The sequence below is a fragment of the Barbus barbus genome (genome assembly GCF_936440315.1).
Source record: "Barbus barbus genome assembly, chromosome: 21".
NCBI lineage: Eukaryota > Metazoa > Chordata > Actinopteri > Cypriniformes > Cyprinidae > Barbus > Barbus barbus.
Window position 1 is genome coordinate 23,498,264 of NC_136749.1, and position 23,034 is coordinate 23,521,297.

General features: G+C 37.9%; 1 protein-coding gene across 1 annotated transcript in view; it reads right to left on the reverse strand.

Annotated features, from left to right (window-relative positions):
- Positions 1–3,757: 3,757 nt before the first annotated feature.
- Positions 3,758–23,034, reverse strand: part of LOC306887594 (RNA-binding motif, single-stranded-interacting protein 3) — a 131,305-nt gene continuing 112,028 nt past the window's right edge. Inside the window, exons 9-14 of the mRNA XM_079445452.1 lie at positions 19,725–19,821; positions 17,535–17,585; positions 10,913–11,023; positions 9,397–9,480; positions 8,987–9,114; positions 3,758–7,415 (exon numbers count right to left, since the gene is read on the reverse strand). Coding sequence (XP_079301578.1) covers positions 7,412–7,415; positions 8,987–9,114; positions 9,397–9,480; positions 10,913–11,023; positions 17,535–17,585; positions 19,725–19,821 — 475 coding nt within the window. The 3' untranslated portion in view covers positions 3,758–7,411. The remainder of the gene's footprint in view (positions 7,416–8,986; positions 9,115–9,396; positions 9,481–10,912; positions 11,024–17,534; positions 17,586–19,724; positions 19,822–23,034) is intronic.

Below are 23,034 nucleotides of genomic sequence, written 5' to 3' on the forward strand. Positions count from 1 at the left end.
ATTCGCCAACATCTGTGTCTGTACTGCAGGGAATCGGGACACATGAGTGCTGCCTGTTCCGCTCGCCCCTCCCGGAGAGATCCCACTTCGGTGAGTGCTGACTACAATCATTGTACCTCTTTTGAAATTCCCATCACTATTAATAGTGACGAGGGAGGAATCGAGCCTAAAGCCATGATCGATTCTGGGGCATCAGGGAATTTCATTGATATTACATTTGCCAAATCTCATAACCTCCCTCTCATTTCATGTGAATCCCGGGTGGCGGTGGCAGCGCTAGACGGACGACCATTGGGCTCTGGGAGGGTCAAATACCTGACTCCCGAATTACGACTTCAAACCGGAGTCCTAAACACCGAATCCATTAGACTGTTCGCCATTGAATCGCCTCAGAATCCTATCATCCTGGGCTTACCGTGGCTGAAGAAACACAATCCCCGTATTTCATGGTCACCACATCAAATTCTACACTACATCTGGGCACTATGAATATCGGGTTATGCCCTTCGGGCTTGCCAACAGTCCTTCTGTGTTCCAGGCATTCATCAATGACGTCCTCCGAGACGTGCTGAACTGATTCTTCATCGTCTACATTGATGATATACTGATATACTCCGACTCCCTTGAAACCCATGTTCAACACGTCAGGGCAGTAATCCAGCAGCTCATCAAGCATCAACTGTACGCCAAGATACAGAAATGTGAGTTCCACCAGACTCAGATCTCGTTCCTGGGCTATGTCATCAGCTCTGAGGGAGTTACCATGGACAACAGTAGGGTTCAGGCGGTGGTCAATTGGCCTAAACCCACGACAGTAAAGGAACTTCAGCGTTTCCTTGGATTTGCAAACTTCTATCGACGCTTCATCAGGAACCTCAGTGGAGTCGCGGCCCCCCTCACATCTCTACTTCAAGGAGGTAAATCACGTCTCAACTGGACACATGCCAGTGAACAATCCTTCCAACAGTTAAAAGAGCGTCTGACATTTCTGAGCGTTTACCCTGATTGTTTACTCTGTGTATGATCCTGGACTGCCTTGACCCTTGTGATTCTCTGCCGCCTGCCCCTTTGTTGTTTGATCTGTTCCTGACCTGTTCCCAGCCTGCTGCCTGCCCTGACCCTAGTCTGGTAACTCTCTTATGATTCTGGTTCTCTGTGATACTCCTGTCACTGTTGATCGAACACTGCCTGCTGTTGACTTTGATCTTAATAAACACTGCAAATGGATCCGACCGCTTCTGACTCCTCATTACATATATACAATTGCTAAATAAAATAAGGTCAAAATTTTAAACTAGTTAATGGGCATTGAAACCTAAATGCAAAGTTCTGTCATGGAACTCTAGATGGCGCAGGCTCTAAATCAATCTGATATAATCACATCATCATTCACATGGCACAGCTCACTGATTTCTTTTCGCATCAGCAGCCAATAGGCTTGCCGCTCAGAATTCAAATACTTGGCTAGTACTTGCTGTAGCAGTTGCAGTACGCTTCAAAAACCCCTCTCCTTCCCCAGCTCCACCTGTATAGATCTGCTATTGGTTAATGTCGTGTATGTTATACACAAGGTAATTTTATGAAATAAGACCAAAGACCACAACCAAACACATTAATACTGCCATGTAAACTCTATGCTAAATGCTCCATGAGTTGTCATGACAGAACAAAAATAAGCTTTAGCATATCGATCAAAATTATTTTTGGTGGGTCTTTAAGTACTCAAAAGTAAATGTAACATGTATTTAAAGGTAACTTACTGCTCTAAAAAGCTTTGTAAAGTATAACTTTTAGAAATAAATTTGAATAAGTTAGTGACCATGTACAGTATATCTCATACTCAGCATAAAATTATATCTAAAAATCTTGTCAATTAAACAAGAATAATATTTAAATTAATGTCTGATTAAAAGTGTTTTTTTTTTTTTTCTAAATAAAAAACATTTTAAAATCATTTATTGAGCATTTAAACAAACAAAAAATCTTTAGCGTGTCAGTCAAAATAATAATCTATCACCAATAAATATAAAATAACCCCCCAAAAAATTTGGCAAATATCATATATTTAGTTATTTTAGCTTAAAAAAGATATATGATAGAATAATTCAATATTAAAAATATAATTTTACAGGAAGCAGCTGACCATTACATGCAAAGAACAGAATCGTGTCTCAAACAGCTTAATGGATCTACTGCAAATTAAACAGGAAAACATGGCGTGTGTCAGAAGAGGCACAGAATCGATCCAGCTCAGAAAAAAAGAAAGAATAAATAGCAGAGTGTACATGCAGAGAGTCTTTGCCCTCATCTACTGTAGCTAAATGTCAGATATGAAAATGAGTATTGTATGTAGTGGAGGGGGATGGCGGGGTGGGGGAGGCCAGGTTGAAAGGTCAACGCAAGACTGAAACAGTCACTTGTGTGTCTGAACAATTCTTCTATCGATCAGTGTTGAAGGAGTGGGCAGAGGACAGGCCCAAGTAGTTACAGGCCCTATAGAGAAGGGCAGGGTTCACTGACCTCTCATTCTTTCCATCGGAGTGTCTGTGATCTGTCTGCTTGTTTGGCTCTGCAGAGCGTATAGTTTCTGTCAAGACACTATATGGCCATTGTACTGTTTTCAATCACACTGTAATGCATACGTATTAGGATTTTGGTGTGTGCATCTGTGTAATATACGGCCTATGTGTTTTTCATAAAGCGTAACATACAACCATGGTTAAACATTTACATTCATTTGTGTTTTCCAGCTGTATTTAGTATATATTATTTGTTGCTCTATAGTGACCCTGATTGTATTTTTGGCACATGTTTAGAATATTCAAATGTTGTGTTGATAGAAGCTTACAGTCCCAAACCAAGTTTCCCTTACAGTCGATTCAGCCTTCAAGACTGCATATTCTTTCTTTCTTTCTTTCTTTCTTTCTTTCTTTCTTTCTTTCTTTCTTTCTTTCTTTCTTTCTTTCTTTCTTTCTTTCATTTGTATCACTGATATACTATTGTAGGTTTTAATGTTTTGAATGAGATGTTATGTTTATATGTTTTTATAAATATTTATAAATAAACAAATGTTTATTAAAAATATTTTGTTTTTTAAATAAAGTTTAGTTATGTTTTAGTTCAGTATTATTTATTTTAAAGTAGTATTTAGTATTAGTGTTTTTAGTAAATTAAAGGAAAATGAGAAACTGCCTTGGCAACTAAGTTTTTTTTTTATATTTTTCAGTTCATTTTTATGTTATTTCGTGTATAAATATTTTAAATATACATTTAAAACATTTTTGATTTTAGTTAATTTTAGTTACAGATAACGTTAGTAACCCTGAGTCAGACATCACTGAATCGAGAGTCATTTTTTGGTTAAGGCATCAGTTGTAAACTCAGTAATGGCTCTAAATGATTCACTGAGTGAATCTGATTCAAACCCTTAGCTCATAAGCAAGTTTGGGGCTGTTTTGTGAATCTGACTCTTAAGAACTAGTTCAAAATAATAATTTATTTGTGAATCGGACATCATGGCTTGGCTGTGTTTGCTGTTGCATGCATGTTTTCCCAACTAGATTTCAAACAATTTTCCTAAATATGTATTTTCTTGTTGCATCTAGAGCCTTTTTAAAGAGTGTGCAACTTTTTCAGCATAAAATATGTCCTATCCCAGCTTAATGTGTAGCGACTGCTATAGGCCACAGATTGATTAGCTCTTTCAACAAACAGCATAAAAGTCACAAAAAAGAAAGCTCAACCAGAATCAAAAAGTGGCGTGATTTTGTAGATTTTTTTATTGAAAGCTTCATCAAAAGAAAAAATAAACAGAAGTTTAAACCTAACATCCACTGGTCTACAGACACTCTCAGGATCACAGCTCGAGCACATGGGAGGCAAGAAAGTGAAGCAACTCAAGAAATCAACATAGCATCGTAAAACTGTTCCGCTTTCATATTTCAACAACACCTGTACAAAAAACATTTCCATAAATATTTCTCTATTTCATCTGCCAGTACGTTAGTGTCTAATTGAGGTTTTTCTGTTTGTGTTGAATTTGGTTGAACGTAGTATGCTGTTTCCTAACAGTCCAATGAACGAACGGACGAATGAACGAAAGAACATTCGCCATTCAATGACCTCAACCGTGACAGCCAATCAGATGTACAGATAAAAATGCATGGCTTGGACCTCACATCCAATGAATGGGAGCACAGAGTTTCTAGCCAGCGAGAACCTTCTAGTGGATGAAAGGTGTTTAGCTTACTAAATTACAGTTGGGATGAGAACCCCATCCTACAGTTAGAAAAACCTTCAGCTTAATCGGACACATTTATTCAGTCTTTAATGAAAAGCATGAAGGCTGCAGAGTGTATAACGCTCACCACGTCATCACACACCTCTCATATGAGACACCAGCCCAAATTTCCTCACTATTCCCAAAGCCCTGACCACTTAAATACTGAATGCTTGATAGCAGCGAGCACATGATAAAAAGAACTCTCCAAAAAGACAGTGGATGACAGACACAAAACACAGTGACTTTTTATGTAACTTTTTTTGTTGTTGTTTAAACAGGTGAAAATGAAAAGCTAGCTTGTTGTCCTTATTGAAGCAGTGCTATCTTGGTCATTATGAACTTGGCATCGCTTTAATCCAAAGTGTCATATCTCACTGCAATGGTCATCACAGAGGATAAAGTATACCAACTTTGCTTTAATACTGTCCCCTAGTGGCTAATTGAGATCATTCCTTAGTCGCATAGAGGTCATGTTGTAGGAATACAGGGGGAAAAAGACCAAAGCGTTCATGATGATGTTCAAAGTCTCACGTTGGCCCTTTAACGACAGATAAATTAATTCCCAGAGCACCTCGACAACTCTAATTACCCGACTGTAAAACTAGGTGTATTTATGAGCCGTATGACCATGAAGGCAGCAAAGACAGTCCATAATTCACCATGTGTATTGAAACTCTTTGCTGACGTGTTAATATAGCGCTTTCCTATCAGATTGCATCAAAATAACATCTACTTCATGGTAAATAAAGGACAGCAGCCTTGTTTTTATATTAAAGGATAGTCTATCCAAAAAAGATAATTCTGTCATTTACTCATGTTTTTCCAAACATGACCTACTTTCTTCTGCGGAATATAAAAGAAAACAGGACTATTGGTAACCAAACAGTTTCAGGTCCCATTGACTTTTATTGTATCTTTTGTCCATACAGTGCAAGTCAATGGGAACCGAAAATGTTTGGTTAACATTGTTCTTCATTTTGACAGACTTTTTATTTTTGGATGGACTATCCCTTTAATTTTTTTAAATGTTTCCCCTCTCTACTCTTCTGTTTGCTAGTTTCCCCCCTCTGGAATGGGCAGCCTGATAAAAAGAAAGCAGATTTCAGATATGGAAGGTCGAAATGTCATGCGTGATATTTCTAACCCTAATTCCGAGCTGTCAAGGCACCTGAGCAACCGCCGAATCCCACGATGATGGGAACCTTAGGCTCTGTCCCAAATGTGTATTCGCGATGGGGGACCTTAATGTGTCGTGTTTGAGATTTTAGGATTACTAACTGGAATTACGCCACCAAAATGTGGCCTCGACTGCATGGGCTTTGGGACAGAGCCTTTGTTTTTCAAGTAAAGACCGTCATTTTCATGAGAGATTTCCTATGGCATCCGGTTGATTAAGGAAACCTTGCATATAATATGAGGCATTTCGATCGACGCGACTGCAAATACGGACGGGAGTGCTCAGAACATGTTATGCTAATGCTGCTAATTGCGAACGTTTCTCAGCGCCCCTGAAGCAAAGCTTGTGTTTCATGACCTGCAACACATTCTCCTGTGTTTCCTCATGGTAAAATTGCTTTCGATGAGGTAGTGATCTGTACACAGAGTTTAAATACACACTAGTGAGTGCTTTGATTCTTTCCTGTTGAGCTGAAATGATGAAAATGGCCTGGAACTGAACGGGCATGCGACGTGTTTAATAGCGACCGACCGTCGTTCGACGACTGAGAAGGTGCAGCGATAGAGGTATAGTTCATTCAGCCGGGCAGATGGGAGATGATTCCGCCGCTCTCAGACGCCCTCTGCTGGGGAGATCACACTCATGAGAATCAGTGATGGTGGTTTTCTGCCTCTCAACTGAACGATTGACAGATTCTGTAACAGTGGAAGGAAGTTTAAACCCTAAAGTACCAATTTGGCAGTCAAGGTCAAACGGATACTTCTGAAACCAAATGATTACGCCACAAAATCTCAAATAGAAAAAAAGAAACGAAAAGAATCGATCCACTCCACTGTCTTGAGGGGGGTTTCTTCATCTTTGGTATAAAATATGCCATCCATGGGCTGCATTTGATCCACAGCTAAGAAAGACTAAAGAAATTGTCAACAATTTCCTATTACTATTGCTTTTTGCACACATTTGCTTTTTTTCCGTTTTGATTTAATCCATAAGCTCTTATCTATTTAGATTTGCACTGCCATTTTTTTGACTGTTAGTTTTCTTTTTTTTCCGCAATGAAACAAGCAAAGCAGGCTAAAAACACCTTAAAGCTCATAAAAAATATTGCAGATAAAAACAATAATGCCATTAAAAATGATCTGCACTACACAATAAACTGCATTTCCCATGATGCAGTGGATTAACATTTTTTTCCTCCATTTCTAAAAAATGCAACTCTCTTTAATCATCATCATCTTCATGACCACAATTTTTTTGTCTGTCCTCTCTTTTAAACACAAAGTCACCACTGATATTTTAAAACGTCTCCAGGAGACCTCTCTCTCTCTCTTTCTTTCTATGCTTTATACAATTTCCTTTCTTTGTCAGGTCGTTTTCACTGCATTCGTCAGTCTGTTCAGTTCAAACAGGAAAAAGTCTTAGATGTTTCTTGAAATTAAGGCAACAAAGATGAAAAAACATTGATATTCTCTAGAAAACTAAAATCTAACTAAAAAAAAAGTAATAGTAGCTTAGAATCCGAGGAAGACTTCTTTTGCTCCTTCTCTCATTGTTTTACAAGAACGTGCTTCCTCGTCTAATAGAAAAACCCACTGTTTCTGGAAACCTACCTGCACATTCAAAAAAAAAAGAATAGGAAAACTTGTACTTGTTTGAATTCGTTCACTTCATGAAGGTAAAGTTTTTCGGGTAGCCGATTAACAGTAGGCTCGATCTCCCAGACTCAATTTCTCTCGTTTCCGGTCTGGTTGTGAGTTCTCCAAAGGTCCTCCGATGTGGGCCAGGTGTTAAATAAATTGTTTGTTTGTTGTAGTTGTTTTTTTTAGATGCTTGTGCAAAAGTAGACACAAACGTGTTTTCCTATCTCTTGCGCTCTGTCTTCAATGTTCCCTCGTTGCAGTCCCCCAGTCTCAAGGCAACGCAGTCACCTCAACGCCCCCCTCCTCCTCTGGTTATCTGAGCCAATGAGAAAGTCAGACAGTCTGAAAAGCATACTATATGGATCATGCATTTTCACTTACTCCTGTTGGCCCATTGCATTTTTGGAGCTAAATATAATGCCATGAATATATCCTGAATTCTGCTTGCCCCGAGTTAGCACAGCTATGTTTTTTTAGTCACAAAAAGGTTGTGATAACATTATAAACCTACATTCTTAATACAAAAGATGTGCATTTTTATGTATTTGTATCGTTTTATCGAAGTTGCAACCACTGTCACGACGTGACCACAACAGCTTGAAGTTGTCTAATTCGGCATGGTCTCCTTGCTGCACTAATAGTGGTGAGGCTTTCCTCTGTGCATACATGTCCTTTCTAGTGTTGGGCGATATGGTCATTTTTCATATCGTCATTTCGCCATTCTGTGAGTTCGCCGATACACGAGATTATCGTGCATGGGTGGTTTCGTCATGTTCATTCATAGCTCATAGCTGTTCAAGAAGGTGTCTAAAAGATGTCTCTTTTTTGCACTCTTGATATAGCCTAATTTGTAAATAATCAAATTATCATATAATCAAATCAAAGTTCAATTTTAATGTGGGCTTAGTTTTAGAGTCCGTTTTTAAAACATTTCCAGGAGGAGGAGAAGCCTAGCCTAATCCTCATTTGCGCGCGTGTGTGAAGTGCGACGCTGAGGTGAAATAGCGGGGCGATTTCATAATACTAGCCCAATAATAATAGGCCGCCTAATAATAATAATAATATTTTTATACATTAATAGGAGAATGAGCCTAATATCGTCTTGACTATCGACAAAGACATCAGCTTTCGGCGATATCTCTGCCTATCGTCGATACACGATACTATCGTATAGGCTATATACTTTATATTTAAATTAAAATTCAATATTTTTGAACAAAGTCTCACCAAGGCAGCATTTATTTGATCAAAAATACAGTTAAAATAGAGTAATATTGTGAAATATTATTAGAATTTTAATTTTCTATTTTAGTATATTTTTAAATATAATATAGCCTATTCATGTGATGGCAAAGCGGAATTTTCAGAAGCAATTACTCCAGTCTTCAGTGTCATTTGATCCTTTAGAATTCATTCATTTGGTACTCAAAAAAACATTTATTATTATGAACGTTGAAAAGAATAATACTGCTTAATATTTTTGTATAAACTGTAATACATTTTTTAGAAAGTTTAAAAGAAAAGCCTTTATTTGAAATGTACTTCAGAAATAAATTAATTACCACTTTTGATCAATTTAATGCATCCTTACTGAATAGCAGTATTTATTTCTTCTTAAAAACTGAAATTAGTTCTTTTTGGTTATTTACTGCAGAAAACATATACTGCACATCCAGTTTGCACATTTAAATGATTTACAATAATTTTTGTTCATCTAGATATATATTTTATTTATACATATGCTTTCTTTTCAAAATGTTGCATTGCAACATTTCATCTAACTGCAACCAAAATGCAATGTTGTAAAAACGTTGTGTACTTGCTGAGTCATGCATGTGAAAACAAGACCCATTTGTCTTATTAATGTGAAGTGTTTCTCAAACTCACTTAGCGGGCTGAAAAGTGTAGGTGGGCGCGTGATCGCTGCTGTTGTCCACGCCCAGAGGCTGTTGTTGACCGCTGCCGTCCTGCGATGAGGGCTGAACGCTCTGTGGAGAAGCCTCCGTCACCACTCCCTGGAAGGATATGATGTCATAATTACAGGATGTCCCCTCACACAAAAAAAGAAATACCTTTTAACCTCCTCCAAAAAGAGGCCTTAGGGCTGCATTTGGTACAGAATGAACTTAAAGACGTGCTCCAGACTGGAGTCAGGCCTTGTAAAGCTGAAATAAATGGCACTAAGGAAGTTGTGGGTGGATTTTGACCCGAGGCGACTGATCTCCACATTTTCAATTAGCAGAGCTCATCTAATCAGTTGGATCAGTGAATGGATTTGCAGTCACCCAGAAACTCACCTCCACTGAGACAGCTGAGGCAGGCACCGCAGTGTACTGGGGAATGTAGGTCCCCTGCATAGGAGCAGCAGCCGCAGTCATGTACTGCAACGAAACATACACAGACACATTTCATTCTCACACAGCAAATAAAACTATGCATAGTATGGAATTTAAATTGTGACCAAACGTCGGCCGAGCTGCTGCTGCATCTTACAGTGCAACTGATAGCACCAATACATCAAAAGCTATTTTGCTAAGTGACCACTACAGAAATACAGAGCCCCTAAAGGGATATGGGAGAACAAAATTATATATTTCCATGCATTTGCGCACAAAAGATTTGCATTTTTGCAGAGAAACTTTTGTTGACAGGAGATGGAAATAATATGAGATGTAATGCTTATGATAAGGAGGGGGAACTCAACTTTTTCAAGTGAAGACGAAATTATTGAAGTATAATTTCTCCTCCCATCTCATATTTTTTCCCATCATCATGTCCCTTTAGGGGCTCCATACAGGAAGAAGAATCTTGTTGAGATGAATGATAAACGATAACAAACATATTTTCACTGCTTCTATTAGTTGAACTCTTTTGCTTTTTCCTTCAATTTTAATTTAAAAATATAGAGTGCATATTTCAATGCTCATAATGATGTAAATCTATCCTCTTATTATATATATATTTTCTTTCTTGCTGAGTTGTATCTTCATGCAATGAAATCAATGTCAATGTAAGAGGTAAAGATTTCTACAACTTGCCATGAAAATACAATAGTGACTAAACCTAATATATATATATATATATATATATATATATATATATATATATATATATATATATATATATATATATATATTTTTTTTTTTTTTTTAATTAAAAACCTATGATGAATAAAAGCTTGAGTGCAAACAGGTTCAGTAATCAGTTTACAAACTAGTGGCATTTTAGTATTTATATACTATTATACTTTATAGTACTATACTATACAGTAAATATTTTGAATTTAGTTTTCATTTTAGTTTGAGTTTTAATAAGTTTATGCAATTTCTATTCAGCGCAGTCATTTTAGTACTTCAACTTGAACTTGTTTCAGTTGGTTGCAAAGTCAATAGTTCTAATTTTCATTATATCGAATATTTTAGTTTTAGTTTTAACACAACAGCTATAAAATCAGATTTGCCAGTGTCAGGTAAAAGGTTTCTTTTAATTAAGTTCAAAGAATAAGGTTTCACCTTTTTAAATGACCTTTTACTTTTAAATACCTAAGTACAAATCAACATGGAAACTTTATTTACTTTCATTCAGGTATGTTTTTGGCTAGATGCAGTACATTTAATTGAGTACAATACTGACACAGTATCCATATTTTATTTCCCAGTCCTTTTACACCCCTGAGTAGAACTAAACTTCCTTGTTCTTTTTTCCATAACAGTTTGCAAACTTTTAATTAGCATTTATCTTCTTCGCCTCCTCTGCGATTCAGAATAGCAGAAGGTGAACAGGCCGTGTGATGAAGGCAGCGGACACACTCACAGAGCCAGAGGTACCCAGGGACATGTGGTTCATCTGCTGGGTGAGGGGTCCCATCATGTTAGCGGGCTGCATGGAGATAGTGTGGTCCATGGCTGGCGTTATCACAGCACCCTACACACATGTACAAACACATACCGTTACAGGTCAAACCACAGGAAATTAGCTACCATTCAACAATGCTTCTGGACGACTTCATTAGAGTCAACGGCCTGATCACGCAGCCATGCTCTCCACAAAAAACCCTCTCCTTCTTTCACTCATCTCATTGGTCCGTACAGCCGCAGCTGGGCCCTATTATGAGGGCCAGACGTGAGCTGTTCCACTTCAACAAGTGAAATAATGCGATCCAAATGCGAGTCATGCCTACTTCTGCAGAGATGATGCATCGCTCACTTAACAGCAGAGCTGCGCCACACCGCGGGTGTGTTTATGTTTCAGGCACGCTGGGATGAGAGTGCTAACACATGTGTGGTACAGACAAAAGAGAGAGAGAAGTCTGCAATTTGCAACCGCTGACCTGAGCTATCATCTGATGCCGTCACATGACCACTTCCACAGAACTAGGCCAGAGATGTACGCACACGCTCATTCTCACATGCCAGCTTGATTAGGATTAATCTTTCCGAGGAGACCCTCCATCAAACAGTTTGTCAGAAAGTTCAATTCTTCTCAGATGGTTTGGCTGATGGTTTGGCTGCCGGGATGATGAGAAACCATTGTGCCGTGTACAACTCTGCTTACAGTTTATGAGGGACTCTTTCCTTGAGTTTAAGATCAGTATAAGGAGTTTGAATTCATCTATCCTGACTGCAGAGTTACTTTAAGTCAACATGAAATCAAAATGAACCCATTTACCATCCCAACGCACATTCTTGACCTTTTTGCAAATGATTCATTAGAGCATGAATTTTCATTTTCATTTTAATTCACTTTTATCCAACAAGGATACATTAAATTGACCAATAGTGACTAAAGAGATTTAGTTACAAACATTTGCATTTCAAATAAATGCTGTTCTTTTGAATTTTGTAATTAGACTCCTGAAAAAAAACCCCATCTAAAATATATTAAGCAACACAGCTATTTCAGCATTGATAACAATAAGAAATGTTTCTTAAGCAGCAAATCAGTGTATTAAAATGATTTCTGAAGGATCATGTGACACTGAAGACTGGAGTAAAGGCTGATGAAATGCTGTGAAATCACAAGAACATGACAATACATTAAAATAAAAAACAGCTGTTTTAACATTTCACAGTATTACTGTTTTTATTGTACTTTTGATTAAATGAAGCCTTGGTGAACATAAGAGACTCCAAACTTTTGAACGTTGTGTAATAACCTGCATCACTTTAGCCAAGTGACCTGTTGAAGAATGTAAACCAGCAGCCAAATAGTTTTTAAGTACGGTTTTAACAAACTTTAAGGCTTTACTCTGGTATGTAACACCACTTTTTTTAGCATATACTGTAATCAATATTAAATTAATGAAATAGGGTTCCATCCTACATTTTTTAAACCTGGAAACATGGCACATCATGCAAGTAAATGACTAAATGTTTGATTGCTCTTTTAAAACTCTGAAATCTTGAAATTATATTTGTCTTCCCACTGGCACTTCAGTGTCTCACACTGCTGTAGTGCTCTTCTTCTCACGCTGCATCTTATGGTTGTCATGACAATCAGTGTGTCCTCAGAGTTTTTCAGCTGTGGAAGAGCATCAGCTTTCAAGCATGTGACACTTGTGTTGTGACTCCTGACTAAGTGCATTTATGCAGCACAGAAAATCTGGGACTCAAAATCTAATTAAAACCTGAGCAGTTTAAGGATGTGACATTATGATGTAACATGGATAAGCAATTTATAATAGGATTCTGCATTATAATCAAACAAGTAATTGATTATGTGACCTCCTTTGCACAATCTAGTCACATATTCTTGTTCTTCTGAAGAAAAGATGCTCTTGAAATCATCTTAAATCATGCAGGTTTTGCACAAATGATTCGCTACGATGCTACACCAGTATTGCATGCAAACTCTTGATTTTTAATTACATTTGCACAAAACGACCGGTTACCCCAGGTAAAATGTTCCAGTTTCTGAAGAGCTCTGAAAGAGACGTTCTCTCTGAGTGCGCCAACAGCAGAAAAAAAGCCTTTACACACACAAACATGCAAACTTCAGTCTGTCTCTCAGCTAGCACGGCTTGGTGCTGTTGTTGCTTGCCTGCGCTTGAAGAATAAACTGTACAGGCACTTGGTGTCAGAAGCGCTCTGTCTCTATTCAAGCTTTCAGAGGTAAACGGTTCAGCCGCCGCGTTCAGAGCCCGCCGCATCTTAGCTTTCAGAAGCGAAAGCCTCAAGCTAACAGTTCCCCCGCCCCGCGACAAGCTTTCATAATGAGCGAAGGAAAAAAGAAATCCATGCTGAATAATTCTCCACTCTAATTTACAGCCGTATCAGTGTGAGACTTAGACAGATGATTAAAGCCGTGCTTGTGTGTACGTGTGCACGTGTGTGTGTTTTTCCTTCATTTCCCTGAGGGGAAGTATTCAGAAAGCGAGTGACATTCTGAGAGGGATTTCTGAGACAGCAATGAGATTTCCCTCTTCAACAGCCTGTATATTCATTTCCAACCTCAGACCAAATATACATTAATCGAAAGCCAGAGATTTTCGACGTAAACTAGACGAGCAGAAATCTCCTGTGACATCAGAGGAAGGAGAGTTTTTTTGCCAAGACATCTAAGTTAAAACAGAGACAGGAAAAGGAAGTCTATCTTTTTGTCTCTCTCAGGTACCGGTGCTTTAAAAAAAGCAGGCTGCCAGGGAGGATGTTTGATATTAATCTTAAACGAAATGTGCCAAGGCATAACCACCGATTCCCACCATTTAAACACACTTAAGAAAAACATATACCATGCATTTTCTCTTTCTCACGCACACACACACACACACACACACACACAACACCCTGCCAATTCCCACCGTTCAAACAGAGCACTGTGATGGGGCTGAGATAAACTCAAATCTTTACTCAAACATGGGCTTCTTTGTTTCTGTAAATGGCCGTGACTAGCAGGGGCTTAGAGAAGCGTTTCATTTCTTTTCTCTCCTCTTGCGTGGCGGTTCCACTTTAAGCGGCTTTGCCGTAATGCACTGCGGTCTTGATTCATTAATGTTCATTTCCAGGATGTGATTTGGTTAGGGCGGCTGGGGATTCTTCTCTGCGCTAAGATGGAAAGTAACAGGTACAGCTGAGTGATGGCCCTCTAGGTGGTGCATTGTGGGTAAGTGTGTGCTTGCTGGTTGGTGTGTGTGTGTGCCCTGCTGACAACAACTGTGCAGCTACCCTGCTGAAAAGACTAGCTTACACCTGCATGAATTTCAACACTGGTTTATTCTAGTTAATACACTGGCTTTTTTTGTGATGACGGTTGGTCAAGATAGGCTACTGTTGATAATTATGCTATACTGAAAAAAAATACTTATTATTATAAACACTTTATTTTAAGGTGACCTTTGTCCTTGTTACAGTGTAATTATACATTTAAGTACTGAGTAATATTAAGTAACTACATGTACTTACTATATGGGTAGAGTTAGGATTAGGGTTTGGTTACTTGAATGCAATTATGCATAATTTACTGTTTTTTTATAATAGTACCCGTAAGTACATGTAACGTGTAACAAGGACACTTTAAAATAAAGTGTTACCGAATAAACAACAACAAAATAGAGAAATAACTTACAATTTGAAACCCTGAGTTTATATATATATATATAACAAGTTGATTAACTTACCATTTGAATTTAAGTTTGAGCCAAACTACATGAAGCAGGCTGAAAGTGATCTATTCTTGGCCATTTTGTTGCTTTGCTGAACTAATGAAACTCCTTTGTTGCGTGACTTGAATTTGAATTTCTATTGAATTGCATTTCAGTAAATTTCTCTTCCTGTCATTCCAATTTAAATTCCAATTCAGCATCCTGGGGTTCAGGGTCAGTTCAATTCAAATTCACATTCGAAAGATTCAAAAGGATGCCAATTCCCCCTACACACATACACAGCTGTCATCTGGCTAGGATATTAATGCATAAGTCAGCTATATGGCCAACAAAATCAGCAGGTCACAACAGCAGGTGCACTTAAGGTACTGATGTATACTAAAACACACACACACACACACTGCACTGCGGAGAGGGAGCTCAGAGCGCTTCCATTGTCTGCTGATCTGCTTAAACCCTCATCGCCGGCTCCGGTCGCTATGGTCACGTGTCTCCACGGTAACAAGGTGCCAAATGCAGCGGCGTTCTCCAATAACAATGCTTCCCTTTCTCAGCCACTTTTAATTGCTTGCCTTCTCTCTTTGCAGGACCCATGAAAAAAAGAAAAAAAACATGATTTCTTCCGCCTTTGTTTTCTTTCCAGGATTTTCAAATTAGGCAGAGATCAGCTCACAGACTCCCACTGCCTCTCTCTCTCTCCCAGGCAGCTGAGGTATTTTTTGATGGGTTGCCAGATCATTAGATATGAGGGTTTGGTTACAAACACATTTATACAACATAATCATGATCATCAAACCTCCCATTCGACTACACATGCACACATGCACACATACAACAAGTCTGGAATACCATTATCTAGACAGACAGACATCTGCCTCCTTTTCTATAACCCCATTTCACTTCTCGAGTTGCTCAGGATCGTATGAAGCCCTGCTGTGGATCTGGAAACAGCTGACTGAAGCCTTTTTTCAGGCCCTACCAAAAAAAAAAGCCCTGATCCCAGACTACCTTTGGCCATTTCCACGGTGGAATGCAGACCAATGGCTTACAGTAAATCCAAGTTCAGGTGAGAGCCAAAGAGACGGCGGGCAGACCTCCAGACCCCGGCCAAGGGGTTGCTTTCTTATACGAGACTTTAGAAAAAGAACACAAGAGAGGTAGTTTGTACCTGTGTATTTGTGCAACGAGAAAAAGGTGTCTCCAGGTTGACAAAGTTGTGTCGATGGAGCTCAGACAAGGGATCTATTTATCTGATCCAGACTGCGAACTGACTGGAGGAACAGATCCTTGAGTCGTCTGCCCTTAAAGGAACAGTTCACCCAAAAATGACAATTCAGTCATCATTTGCTCATACTCATGTGGTTCCAAAGCCCTATAACTTATTTTCTGAAAAATAAAAGAACTGCAAGAATGTGATTGGAGGTTTGCAGGAAGTTCATTGAAAAAGAAGTGTAAAATGTAATAACAATTTTATTAAATCTAATATATATATATATATATATATATATATATATATATATATTAGTGCTGTCAATCGATTAAAAAATGTTTTCACGTTAATCACAGTCCTGGACTGTGATTAATCACGATTAATCGCAAATTTAAATGACTAGGATTTACCTGTTGAAATAAAGGAATCCATGATAAACCAGTTTAAGGAAACAGAACCTTTCACATCTCCGCCAGGAATGAGACATAATCCTTATTATTCTTTTGTTTTAATTCAGCCATTATCAGCCTTTATACTGGCAATAAAACATTTACCAAGCCACATCGCTTCAATCCCAGTACACATTTACCCAACTATTATCAAAAGTATTTCTAAATAAATACAACAAAACATTTTCTTGCAACCTTACATGAAGTATTAGGATAAAATGCATAATGAAGAAGAATTGGACCTGTTCTGCAGCTGCGTTAGAGCTAACATTAGAATGCAGTGAACTCGTTTATTGCATGTGCTGTGAATTTAGCACGCATTTAGGAACACAACTGCCACCAATTATGCTTAATTTTCACATTTGTGGAATTCCCAACATTTTAATGGGGAGATGATTACAGCATTTCACTAGATTTGTAGTGAGACACAATTTTGGAGGACCGTTTTCACTGTTCTCTGTCAAAATAAGAGCAAACATAAGAACAAAATATTTTCCATATAATATTTGTATTTTTAACAGTAATAAAGTAATTAATCAGTTTAAATCTTTTAATATTTAAAGGGGTCCCTCACAAGGGGACCATCATAATTTGGGGTCTGTGGCATCAAAAAGTTTATGACTAATGCTCTGTATTTCAAGACTTGTGAAGTCATACAATTGCTTTATTTGAGGAAAAGACCAAATCGTAACTGATATTCACTTTACTAATTTGTCTCACGGACATCTCTACATGAGGCAGACAAGAAACATTTGCAGTAAATAACAACTTAAATCCTATCTGTTATTGTAAAACACTTACAAAATAATGCAAGAGTTGTGCAAAACACTTTTATTCGGGGTTTTTTTTTTGGGGGGGGGGGGGGGGGGGGGGCATTTTGGGGCCTTTTCCTTTTAAGTTCTAAAAAGCAACTTGATTTGGACTGACAAGAAGGTGATCAAAAATGTAGTCCCAGTCCCACGCTTACTTGCATGGACACAAGAGGGCAATGGGGGTAAAGAGACACTGCATTTTTGTTTTGTTTAATCTCACAGAACATCCAGTCTTTCACAAAGATAAACGAAATCACTTTCACCTCTCCTCATTCCTCTCTATCTGTCTGTTTCCTCACGTCCCCAACACGCACGCACACACACACACACCAAGATAAATGAACACCTCCTCAGCAGCACTTACCGTAGGTTGCATAACGTACTGTTGGTGAGGCATCCACGACGTACTCTGGACCTGTGGGCGGAAACCAGCATTTCTTAATTTCACTCCTCACCCCCCCCTCCTACGCCTCCTCCCGCTGCCTCGAAGCCTTGATTCCAACAGAACAGCCAAGGCAGGAGCAAGTAATACAAGAACGATAATTACACAGGGATCGGAATTCTACAGACAGCGATATTGCCTCCTAATTACAGCGCTGCGGCAGCAATTTCATCATCTAAGGCCGACTTGGACCCCAAAAAATCTCTCCTTTCATCTCGACGCCATAGTAATTCTCGCATCAACAATTACTACATTTAGGACAGGGTTACTATAATTAACTAAAACTGTAAAAACATTTTCGTTACTTGCAATAAAAATAAACATTTACTAAAATAAAATAAAATGAACATATTTTATATTCATCAGCTTGCTGGTAACTTGGCAAGGCAGCATTTCTTCTTTTCATTTAGTTTAACTTAAAGTAAATAAAACTAAAATTGATATAAAATTAAAAAGGACAAAAACTAATTAACTAAACTAAAATACCACTGATATAAAAATACTGGACAAAATACTGGAAAATAAAAATAAATAAATAAAAGCAGTCCTAAAAATTATAATAAAATAACGCTAATATACTTGAGTATTGTTTTTTATACCACACATTGGATGTACTATAAATAAATAAAAAAAAATGTGTAATACAAATAAATAAACACTATATAGACATATTTCTGAGTATTTTTTAACCACACAACTGATGTAGTACACAACTTAAACGGAAATAAAAATGAACTATATGGACATAAATTACTAAAATGTTAACCTAAATTAAAACGGAAACAGAAAATGAGAATAAAAAATGATATAAAAAAATAACACTGTTAAGCTCAAGTATTATTTTTACAGTACACCACGCAAACCGAGAATAAGTGGCCACTTCCTGTCTGAGAGGATGGATGTATGCATTTGGTTTTGTGAAAGTGCGTTTGAACGGTTGTAGGTGTCTAAATTTATATGCGGTGTCCTTTTATGTTGTTCTAGGAAGAAAAGCCTTTGGGATTTGTTCATCACTGTGATCCGCCTCGGGCGTCTCTCTCTCTCTCTCTCTCTCTCTCTCTAAACACACTAAGTCCACTAAGATGTGTAAGCGCACACCTTGTCTCTCTCTCCCCGACTGTTAAAAGATTCATGCTCTCGCTCTCCCTCTTTCTCTCCTTCTCTCTGTCCTTTCACCGGAGAGGGAAACAGTTGTCTCTTGTTCCATTCTCGAAGTTCTAGGGAAGAAATAAAGGTAGCAGCGCATTGACTTCCCGTCAGCTTGGCTTTGAACTTGTTTTGGCAGGTTCAGCTCAGTTTGCAATTTAAAATTAATTTGCTGGCTAGCAGGGCGCTTTTGCACATGATATCACGCAATTTGATTAAGAGATAACCTTGCTGGCGTGCAGAATTTATCATAAAAAACGTGCGGCCGAGAGCGTAAACGAAGACTAGGGCGCCGCTCTGGTCAGCGTGGGTGGTTTGTATATGTGCGCGTGTGCTCACATGTGTGTGTGTCGGCGTGTTTGTGCGAGGACGAGGTTCTCGTGAGGACGGGAGGTACATGATCTGAAGGGCTTAGCTATTCTCTACTCTCAGCAATGTTTTGTTTAGTTTAGCTTAAGCCAAATCAATTAAGGATGCTCATAGTCCCTGTTTGCTCACTCCGTCTGACTATAGCGCTGGAGAACTGCATTAATAAGCTTTCCTAACATATCAGCAAACATGGAGAGTGATGGAAAACACGGTATAGCGCAACATGCTCTCCTCGTATGTGTGTGACACAAACTGCGTTTGCGTTTGCATGTAATTGTGTTTGTATACAGTGGCCCCAAAAACATTTGGACACTCAAATTTCACTTAAAAATGCCTGAACATCATTGTGTTAGATATCAAACATCTGAGGTAATTGCACTTTAATTACATTATTGCAATTATTTTTAACCAGAAAGTGTTAAATTAATTTAACACACAGCTTTTTTGCTTAACTGTGCTATCTTTCTTGCATATTTAAAATATGACATCTTGATGGTCCAACTGTTTCTAAGGGCCACTGTATGAATGTAAATGTGTGAGTTGGTTTGCTTGCAGCATGTGTTTGTTCTGAATGCTGTGTATATTCTGGGATCTTACCTGATATGTGGAGACAGGAGAGGCAGCGATGAATGGAGTGATTGACGTTTGAGCGATCATGCGGTTTGTGGAGATGCTGTATGGTGAGGAGTAGAACCTGCAAGATACACATTATTAATACTATTAGTACTTTTTTCTGTTTGTATAAGACAAGGGTTTTTAAACTGGGGTCCAGGAACACCCAGTTGGTCTATAGAAAATTTAAGAGAAAAAAAAAAGTCACACCAGCACACTGTGAAATGTGCTACACAAGTCTTTTAAACTGAATTGAAATTGTAAGTTTGTATATGTAACATTAATACTATTAACACACTTTATACTGTCATATAAATATATATTTACTTCAGCTTTAGTTTAAAGTCAATTATAGAATTTTATACAAACTTTCAAATTTTTAGGGTCATTAAGAATGTTTAATGCTTTTGAAATAGTTTACTTATACGCTGGCCAAGGCTGCATTTATTTAATTAAAAAACCTGTAAAAATAGTAATATTGTAAATAATAATAATAATAAATTAATTTAAATAAACAATTTTTATAAGAATATATATATATATAGTTTTGAAGAAATTAAAAATCTGAATTTTCGGCAGAAATTACTCCAACCTTTTTAAGAATATTTTTATGTTCTAGAAATAATTTTCTAGCTCTGACCAAGGCTGCATTTATTTGATCAAAATACAATGAATTTAAATAAACTACTCTCTATTTTAATATATTATAAATTTAATAATTTAAAATAAATAAAAAAGCTGAATTTTCAGCAGCCAGAACTCCAATCTTCAAAAATCATAATATCAAAATAAAATATCATAATGATTTAATGCTGAAGAATTATCTCTTATTATCAATGATGAAAACACTGAATCAAAGAATATATATATATATATATATATATATACACACATACATTAAGTGAGTGAAGTGACATACTGCCAAGTATGGTGACCCATACTCGGAATTCGTGCTCTGCATGTAACCCATCCAACGTGCACACACACAGCAGTGAACACACACACACCGTGAACACACACCCGGAGCAGTGGGCAGCCATTTATGCTGCGGCGCCTGGGGAGCAGTTTGGGGTTCGGTGCCTTGCTCAAGGGCACCTCAGTCGTGGTATTGAGGGTGGAGAGAGCGCTGGACATTCACTCCCCCTACAATCCCTGCCGGCCCGAGACTCGAACCCGCAACCTTTGGATTACGAGTCCGACTCTCTAACCATTAGGCCACGACTTCCCCCTCCCTCTCTCTCTCTCTCTCTCGCTCTCTCTCTCTCTCTCTCTCACACACACACACGCACGCACGTTGGTTTTTGTGGTTTATGGGGACTCTCCATAGGCGTAATGGTTTTTATACTGAACAAACTGTGTGTGCTATTGCCCTACACCAACCCTACACCTAAACTTAGCCCTCACAGGAGACTTTGTGCATTTTTAGATAAAAAAAAAAAAAAACACCATTTAGTATGTTTTTTAAGCCTTTTGAATTACGGGGACATAGGCAGTGTCCTCATAAACCACCTTCATATTGTAATACCTCTGTCATACCCATGTCATTATACAAATTTGTGTCCTCATAAACCACATAAACATGCACACACACACACACACACACACACACACGTACGTTTATGTGTATTGTTGTGTGTGTGTTTATGTGCACAGACTTGTGTTAATTTGTTGACTTCTCTGTGTTACCTGAGCAACAGCATTTTCCAATAGCTACAGTTCTTGGGCAGGACTTTATTTATCATTGTGTACCTACTGCGGACATGTTTCATCTGCAAGCTCCGTTGCTAGGCTTTATTGATCGGCTTGTCTGGCAGCTGAGAAATGGAGCGTGGGGAGAGAAACGCTGTCTGCCCCAGAGAGATCATGCTCCCTTATGTCACAGTCACACAAGACTACCTGAGTGAGAGCATGTTCAGGAAGAAGGTAACACGATCTTTGAAGCAGGGCTAAAATGTGAAGCTTTACACACCAGTTAAGCATTAGTGTGCAATCCTTTTTTTAGCATAGCACTATGCTGTTATTTATGCTGGCTATTAGCTTCAGCCCGGTGACATTGAGATGGCATGCGCCATTAAACAATTAAGAAGATTGTATGAACTCACTATATGTATATATATATATATATATATATATATATATATATATATATATATATATATATATATATACACTAATGTGATGGAAATGAGAAAGGAAACAAATGAAGCATTTCTCTTCCGCTGCCCTTTCTAGTCTCACTATTATTTACAATTCAGAATCTGCTTCTTTTTCCCTGATTGCATATTTTTGTCATTCCTTATTTCGTTCCCTTTCCCGTAGACAGCAATTGCTGAGTCAGGGGTGCATAAGGAGCCGGAGCTGGTAACCGAGGTATGACTATGACTGTTTCTCTAGAGTGCTGGATCAGAAACAGAGCCCTGGGCCTTCCGTCCACTGGAGCGGACTGATAGAAAGGGTCTTATTTCCCTTAGTCCAGCACCCATCTTCCTGCCCTGCAACCAGCACCTGACGAAACACTTACACTCTTCCGTGCAACAATAGCACAAAATGCAGATTGATTATGACAGTATTTGTGTGTGTGTTTGTGTGTGCCAGTGTACAACACAGCTCTGTAGGGTTCAGTATTACTCACTGCAGCTCAGACGTTGTTAAAACTGCTGAAAAGACCAGATTAAAACTGCATGAACTGGCTGTTTAGTCAAGGAAGTCTTGGTGGCTAATTGACACTTTAAAACAGTATGTCTCATTATCATGATCAATACCTTCCTAAAAATCTTTTGTATATGATGTACCACATGACTTCTGCCCCCTGGTGGATTATTCATATTCTTCAGGAAGTAGAAGGACTTTTTTTGGTTACCGTTTTTTAAAATGCCCACCTTTGTGTTTTGTAAAATGCTTTGATAGTGTAACATTTTGTGAAATGATTGCTAATGTTGATAAATTAACAAAAATAGTAACTTTTATTTAGTTATTGATAGTTCAAAATGTTAATACTTTTATTAGGCAAGGACTTTATTAATGATTTTTATTTCAAATAAATGCTGTTCTTTTGAACTTTCTATTTATCAAAAAAAAAAAAAAAGAGTAAAAAAAACAATGCTGTATCACAAAATTATTTAGTAGAACAACTGTTGATTACCAATTCAGTATATTACAATGATTTCTGAAGGATCATGTGACACTGAAGACTGGAGAAATGGCTGCTGAAAATTAAGCTTTGAAATACAAATATAAAACAGCTATTTTAAATTGTAATAATATTTCACAATATTACAGCTAATACTGTATTTTT